The sequence below is a fragment of the Pungitius pungitius genome, chromosome 1 (assembly GCF_949316345.1).
Source record: "Pungitius pungitius chromosome 1, fPunPun2.1, whole genome shotgun sequence".
Classification (NCBI taxonomy): domain Eukaryota; kingdom Metazoa; phylum Chordata; class Actinopteri; order Perciformes; family Gasterosteidae; genus Pungitius; species Pungitius pungitius.
Genome location: NC_084900.1, coordinates 28,949,026 through 28,957,066, shown reverse-complemented (window position 1 = coordinate 28,957,066; position 8,041 = coordinate 28,949,026). Strand labels below are relative to the sequence as shown.

Here is an 8,041-nt window from a genome sequence, read left to right as displayed (position 1 = left end):
AGAAACATCTTTTACATATTTTATTGACACATTTTTCTAGACACACTGACATGATCAAACAAAATTATTCAGACCGTTTACATTAATCTCCGGTCGACCCAACAAATGCTTGTATTTATTTCATATGGTAAAAAAAGACCTCAACATTTCATGTGATTCAGATTGTTGATGCACTGTTAATTAAAGTAAACAGGTTACTTACAGTAGATGACATCGCGTGTGGGTGTTGCAAACAAACGGATGTCCTGCTGTCCAGTGTGACTCTGTAAAGGAAACACATGTAAAACATGTTTTAATCACGGCAGCAGTTTCAAGTCAAAAGAAATGTATTGTTTGTGCTGGTTAGCGACATCATATTCAAGTGGGTGCTTACGCACCGCAATTAGCATGGCTTGGTTGATTAATCAAGTGAAACATTGTGGATTAATGTTTGTCCAGTAGTCAAATCATTGCTCTTTCCAACCGCATCATTACATGAGAAAAGAGATGTGTGGAACCGAGGTGAATGTTCGGTTGAACACTAGCCCAAAATGATTGGTACCTACATACACACACACAGCGCATTAGAGGTAACGACTCTTATCTGCTAATCTGTTGACTCGGAACAACTTCTTTTCTCCAGATGTTGGTCTATTGATTTCACAAAGTAGCCTTTAACCCTTCCTTGTTTTGAGAGGGCATAAGAGGTCCTATCTGGTCATTTGTGAAGCATTGTGCATTCTTGCTCCTCGATCTATTGATTTGTTAATGTGCATACCTCTGTTTGACCCGCTATGACAAACAGCGCATACAGCTGCTCACACAGCCCCAGTAGACGGGCAGCAGAGCAAAGAGACAGCATTCTGGTACCAGTGAAACAGCCAAGTATTGTCCACAGATTCATTTTGTTTTCACTATCGACATTTGGATTTCTAACTAATGGGGTGTGATGGATTTAAAAAGGTCACTGAGCCTATTTTAAATCTCACATTCATGTTCTTGACTATATTGACTGGAGGCTTTCATTTGTGACCTTTACTAATTGACATCTTTGAATGCAAGGAATATTTCCTTTTGCCTAAAGTCCCTTTCCTTTAAAGGACATTGGCCTAACTGACGTTAATGCTTTAGGGTTAAATAAAAAACAATCCAACACATTTTCTTTGAATAATATTGTCTTTGCTGACAAGTGGCCTACTCACAATGCTACATATGAAAGAATGTGTCTTAAAGGAGATATTAACCATTTTAAATCCTGAAGACTTTTCCCGTACTATTTGGCTATTTGGGTTTTTGAAGAGTGCCAACATGAACGTTGATTGATAAGGATTACATTTGGTAGACCAACTGCAATAGCAATGTCAATTCATTTGAACAAACCCATCTGCATGAATTATACAAGAAAAATGTCCACTATCACAGCATGTACCTCGGTTGAGTTGATTTGCAATCTGCTGATGGGAGCAGCACTCTGTGCGATGAGTTGTTGTTGTTAAAATCACCCCGTTCTCTCACAATAGGAATTCTGCCGTCAGTGAAAATGACCTCAGTAATATCTCTGGCTAAAAAACGACTGTGCCATCTTGCATGTGTTATTATGAAGTGTGTGGTGTTAACACTTTATACTTACCAGTGCTGCCTAAGCCACCGATACAGACCCGGCAGACAGCACTCTCTCTCTCTCTCTCTCCGTTACTCACCCTGGTGTCCTTTCTATACAGCAGTCAAAGAGCGACCCGTCCCGGGTGTCTGGTGTGCGTGAGTGTGATTTGTCAGGTAGACCGTGAGAGGAAAGCAGGAGCTCCACGGTCCTCAATGTTTCTCTAGTGAAGTCAGAGGTCCTTCTACACACCATCTGTTTTCACATTAGTATGACTAAAAGGGAGGAGGAAATGGCATTTTTCTTTCCTGTGGTAAGTGGCCTTAAAATGATTTTTTTTTTTTTTTAAAAGACGTTGGCAAAATAAACAAGTCTGCTGGAGGAATTTGGAGGAGAGTAGGGGTCCGCAGTGTGGATTACTTCCAGAAGAGTGAAAAAAGGGAAAACAATTTGGGCCGCTGGTACTTCATCTCCACGCTGCAGCGCACCTCGGGTGATGATGTAACACTGCTTGGGCTCCACAAACGCACGTCTTCGCTCGTCTCCTCGGAGACGGTTCGATCGGCGGAGAACCCGGAGACGGTGGTGAACAATATTCCTAGCTGAGGGTCTGGGCCAATCCTCTTCCCTGATTAAGTCAAATCAAATCATAACCGGGCAAAGAGCAATCAAGACAAATCACCCCAGTGGTTCAGCTCGAATGAGGCGTCACACACAACCTCCTGAGTGGCGTGCGTGACGGCCGGTGGTGGGATTTTCCTCAGCTCCGATTCCGGACCAGGTGCGAGCCACACGGAGCGTTTAGAGTAACGAGACAACAGGTCACTGCCGCGTGCTGCCATTGGCTCCTGCCCCCGGACCCTGCACGAGCTGCGCGGCTGTGTGCGCCAGCCAACGTGTCGCACCGCAGGCTGGCTGCGAGCGACCGGCAGAGAAGGCTCCTCCATCCTGTCCAGGAAAACGTTGACAGAGGAACGGAGATTCGTGGGGGGGGGGGGGGAGTAATTTATGATGGGCAACTTAGTGAGCTCAGAGCAGGCCGATCCTTGAGCGGTACAGGTGGCAGGAGACGGGGGGGGGGGGGGGGGGAGGCGGGGGTCTCTCTTCACTGGTGCTAAACAAACTGCAAGTTGTCTCCCACGTGTGCAGAAACAGAATCTCAAGTGACAACTCCGTTGAAACACAATAAGGTATGGCAGCGTGTTTCTTCAATTCACTTCCATCGAAGAAACAGGTTTCCCTTCAAATGAACAATTTATTGATAATCGGTCACATTAAGTGCCCAAACGCACTTGCAGGTATGTGAACAGCTTCGCATGGGCTCTATGGATTTTCCTCTCCCATGACATCAAAGTGTACATTGCTCATTTTTCCATTTAAAACAGAAGTCATCACAGGTGCAGTCGGGATACACAACTTAAAGTTTGCCTCATTAGTGAGGACTCACAAACAGCTTCTCTGCAGAGGCTTTCGTCTCCGAGTCCAACGTTGAAGTGGGTGTGATGTTCACACATAGCAATTTTCTGACACATTAAATGTTTTCAATACATATCAAACCATAAATCAGCAATTTTCTATTGCATGACAAACATACAATGGCGAAACAGAATTGGATAAGTAGGCCTTGAGAGTTGAGAGCATGTTGGCGGGTCAAGTAGTGTCAAATTAAAACCTCTAAAAGAATTGCAACATGAACGTGTTTCTAAAACTTTAGAATTCCTCAGACCTACTCACTGAACAAAGAGCAGGTTTTCACTTTGAACCAACGTATTAATAAAACTGACTAATAATATTATTTGAGGACCTACCGATTTCAGAGCAATAAATGAAACAACACAAAACTCTACGCTTTTTTTTTTATCCATTACTACTGTAGTTTTTCATAGATCACATTACACAACCATTTCTAAAGGTAGGGATGCACAAAATAAAATATGAAGTAAAAAATATGAACAACATGTTAGTATTTGCTTTACTAGGCTATGGTTATTGTGTTATGGGCTGTTCCCTGGGCAGAAATATCACATCTGAATGTATTCAGATGTCCACAAAGAACTGACTTTGTGGACGACTGGTAATACTGGTAAAGCAGTTTAGTTTTACCAGTGGACACACACGCAGCTCGTTGTCTATCTTGAAACTTGATGATCCAATACTGAGAAACACATTAATAACAGATGTTCTCAAAACCGAACCGTGAACCTGAACACAATCTGAGTTTCTTTCTAAACAGAATTCACAGCATTAGGGACTGAAATGTACCGGTGTAATCGGGAGATACTTTAAACTGGTGACCAAAATGTTTTACAGCTTTGAGAGCACATACATGCAGGCCGGTGTGAGCACATCAAAGTTGAAAACACGTCGCACAACCCTTGCAGCACGACACGCGCCTTTCACACAGCTGTTGAATGTTGTGCTTGAGAAAGGTTTTGCGACACGTTTTGACCTTTAAAATGATACCGGGATTTTTTTCCTCTTGACTAGCTTTGGACCAAAACATTCACTCCACCTCCACTGAGAACCGTTGATTAAAAAGTGTCATGCTCAGTGGTAGAAATATGAATACATTGTCATTTAAATCCTTGGAAAAGGATGTTTCTGAAGTTCTCCTCGTGCCAATGCCTACACAGGGGTTAGACCCAATAACCCCCATACCATCTAAGGCAATGCAGTATAATAGGGTGGAGAAAACGTGACCTTTGTTGTTAACAGAGTGAGGGAGGTGCATCCTCCACACTATTGTAGCTTGGGAGGCCATTGTTTGTGGTCTCTTTGTAGTGGGGTGATATTGTGTCTACTAAGTGCATATCTAAATTATTTTGTTATTTTCTTGTAGTAGAGTTGGAGAGCTCAGTTTTTAAAACTTTCAATTAGTCAAAAAATGTTTTCTATACGCCTCATCTCTTCGTAAATTAAACTTATTTAACAAATGCTCCTCATATTTTACTGTGTTAATATGTTTGGACTGAGTTACTGCAGGTTTATGACTCTGAGCAATTCCTTCACCCTTTCGAAAATAAGTTCAAATACACACATCCTTTTAGTTCAGTTTGAGGGCAGGGTTTGTTATTTCAGTGGATTACATGGTAACATAGAAACACTCAAGGACCATACTAGTGTACGCCATAATGCAGAACACGCAGCATGCAATAGTTACTGACATACAGCAGATTCTTTTTTTTTCTTTCTTTTTTTTTTTCTTTTTTTTTTACACCACTTGAACTTCTGTGTGTTCCTTTTTTTTCTTTTCCTTTTTTTTTTTTTTTTTTTTAAGATGCTCCACGAACCACAATCATGACCAAATAGTCCTCTTCACTTTTAGCCAGAGCTTTGGCAGAGGAATCCAGGAACTGCTGGGAGAAATCACAGGGGGGGAAAGCATGAAGCACCCCCGTGTTGTCCTTATCTCTGCTCCCTCCCACAGGTAGGCTGATGACTCCCGCGGCTTGTTTTTGGTTGAGGTAGGACACCAGGTTACGGAGCGGGCGCTGAGTGGAGGCCGCGGGGTCGGACGTAGACGAATCCTCTGTGGTGCCAGGAACTGCCAGCAGGATGGCGTAGCCACCGGGACCCGCCACCTTGATGCGCCGGGACACCTCGTCGAGCTTGGGCTGGTCCAGACGGAGACGTTGGGTGATCTTGAGCTCGCTCACCTGCCGCCCGGAGGTGCCCTCGATGAGCAGGTCGCTGGCCACGTTGTGATCGCCCTCCAGCAGGTGCATGTTGGCTGGGAAATTGCTGTTCTTGAGCAGCAGCATACCGTGCCAGGCCAAGCCGAGTTTTGTGCCGACGGGTTTGGACAGCTGGCCTCCCTTGGAATTGATCTCAGAACGTTCTCTTTTGGCCGGCCCTTTACCAACGTCGCCGGCTTTGCGCTTGCGCTCTCCAACCGCTGAAACGGTGCTGCTTGGCGCGCCCTTGTCGGAGAGTATCTGGCTTTTGAGTCTCCGCTCGGCCACACCTCTTTCCAGGCTGCCGTGACGTTCTTGTGCTGGAGAGGGTCTCTCGGCCCGCAGAGGGCGCTCCGAGTCGCTGAAGCGCCCGCCATCTCTGCTGCTGCCTCCAGGACTGCCATCTGGAGAAGCACGCCTACGCCTCACTGTCCTCTCCGTGCTGTCAGGAGAGTGGTCTAAGTGGCGTCCGTCCTCCATTAAGCGCCGTTTGCGTGCAGGTTCTCGTCCCTGCAGCTCTCGCTCCAGAGACCACGGCTCCCGCGCCCGCCGCTCACGTTCCAAGTGCTCCAGGGGCTCGAAAGGGGAAGCGCGTACCCGATCACGAATAGCTGGATTGGGCCACTCAGTTCCAGGAAAGAGCTCTCTTTCCCTAAAGTGAAGTGGCGGTGGAGTCCGTTCCCTGACCCGCAGGGGTTCAGGTGTTGCACGATGGACAAATGATTCGGCCACCATGTCAAACGGTGGGATTGGGAGAGGCTGCAGGAACTGCTGCTGGTAACGATGCTCAGTGTCAGCAAAGTCTACTCGAAGTCTTCTCTCTGGACCTCCCAGCGGAAAGCCCCTCATGTGTGTGCATGCCGCCTGTGCGGCATCCAAACTTTCGTACTGGATGTAGGCCCAAGTGTCCCCCTTTCTGTAGTCAATGGTCCTTATGGTGCCAAAGCGGTCAAACTCTCTCGCTAGGGCAGCTACAGGTACCCAGGGTCCCAGTCCACCCACCCAAAGGCGCGTGGTGGGAGTAGCTTTCCCATAACCTATCTTTATGGGGTTGTGGCCTACTATTTTGCCCGACATACTAAGTTTAGCCCGGTGGGCCATGTCAAGATTCTCAAATTTCAGAAATCCATACGTGCTGGTCTGTCCTCGCGTGGGTCTTTTGATGTCCACCTCGGTGATGACCCCGAACCTGTCAAAAGCTCTCCTCAGGTCTGCCTCGGTGACGGAAATGTCCAGGTTGCCTAAAAACAACGTCCTGTTGGCTCTTTGGTCGTCTTCTGGCGATATGAAATCCTCCTCACGGAACGCCGCTCGCTCCGCTATGAAAGCCGGACGCGCCCGGGCCTCGAACAGGGCGAACTCCCGCTCCCGCTCCAGCTCTCGGGGCAAAGGCGGCGGCGGCGGGGGAGGCGGGAGCCGCCCCAGGGCCAGCTGCTGCAGCCGGTAGTCTCTGTATCCGAGCCCGGTGGGCGAGAGGGGTCTCTGCAAGTGTCTGTGGCCTTGAGCCGCGCCGTACAGGTCCCTCTCCACCGGGGAGCGGCTTCTCCTCCGGTTGATGTACACCGCCTCGATTTTTAACGGACGATCGTAGAGCACCAACCGCCCCCTCGCGTGCTTGGCGGCGCGGGCGTCCTCCGGCTTCCTGAAGTTCACGAAGGCTATCCGCTCGTCGTTGCTACGGCTGATTTTAACGCTCACGTCGCCGAATTTTTTAAACTCGTGAAAGAGTCCGTCCTCTATGTCTTCGTCGCTCAGCTGGGTGCCGAGGTCGCTTATTTTGAGGGTTTTGTACTCACTCTCGGTGCTGGGCGGCTGCACCCGCTGCTCCCCCCGGGAAGCGGTCCTCGGCGAGGCTAAGTCCAGCGTCAGGCTTAGGTTGTGGTTTTTGCCGATGGAGCTGGCGGCAGCTGACTGACAACTGTGGTTATTTGCAGTCCGACTGTGGCCGTCAAAGTCCCTGTCTCTTTTTTCCCCGAGTAAACTCCTTCTCGTCGAGCCGCCGTCGCTTTTGGTCGAGCTATTTCCATTATTACTCCCACTGGAAACGGAGAGAGCCCCCATTTTCTTGCTGGTCGGGTGGCATCCTCCCCTGTCTCGTATATCGTCCAAGGCCCGGGAGCGTTTTTTGATCGGCGACCGCTCTTTACCTTTCATTTCAGTCCACACGGAGCCGGCCCTCGGGACAGCAGGGGTTTTAATTGCTGTTTCCGCCGTAGTGTACAGAGAATTATTGAAATGAAAAAAGCGGATTTATTCACTGACCCTGCAGCAAAACAACAACAGTCGCCATTTTGTACAGATTAACGTGAAGGCCCGCCCCTGCGACCCGATTGGTTAAAAAACAGGGTGGAAAACTTTTAAGCGCATGTCAGTCATCCACTGGGACGTTTAAACGTGGATGTGTATTTATGCGTTTTCACTTTTATATTTATCGCCAATATACACGAAACACCATCACTCTCTGTAGCCTTATTATGAGTCAATGCTCAATACTAAACAATATATGCACAACAAGCTAGTTGTTTATTTGGGACATTTACATGGGTGGCAGGGCATTGTGAATGTGTCATTGGAATTTTGTCAGCAGTCACTGTTTTCTTTTCAATCACCATTCAAAGTACATAACTATTCAAATGTATGTGAAATGTGTTTACACTTTTAAATATGCCGACCTAATACCACAAGGTGGCAGTAATTGAACAGTAACTCGAAGAGCACAATGCAGTGAAAATACGTATCCTTAAGAATGGCATTGGACCCAAAAACAAGCTACTGATCAACAACTTGT

General features: G+C 47.3%; 1 protein-coding gene across 1 annotated transcript; it reads right to left on the bottom strand.

Annotated features, from left to right (window-relative positions):
* Positions 1-5: 5 nt before the first annotated feature.
* Positions 6-7,573, bottom strand: rbm15 (RNA binding motif protein 15). The gene has a single exon (XM_037478094.2). It carries the CDS (start codon positions 7,405-7,407, stop codon positions 4,852-4,854), a length of 2,556 nt encoding a protein of 851 aa, XP_037333991.2. The 5' UTR covers positions 7,408-7,573; the 3' UTR covers positions 6-4,851.
* Positions 7,574-8,041: the final 468 nt, after the last annotated feature.

What these genes read in the sequence shown, in the direction of transcription:
- rbm15 (XM_037478094.2), bottom strand. Translation starts at nt 7,407, where the DNA reads ATGAAAGGTAAAGAGCGGTCGCCGATCAAAAAACGCTCCCGGGCCTTG.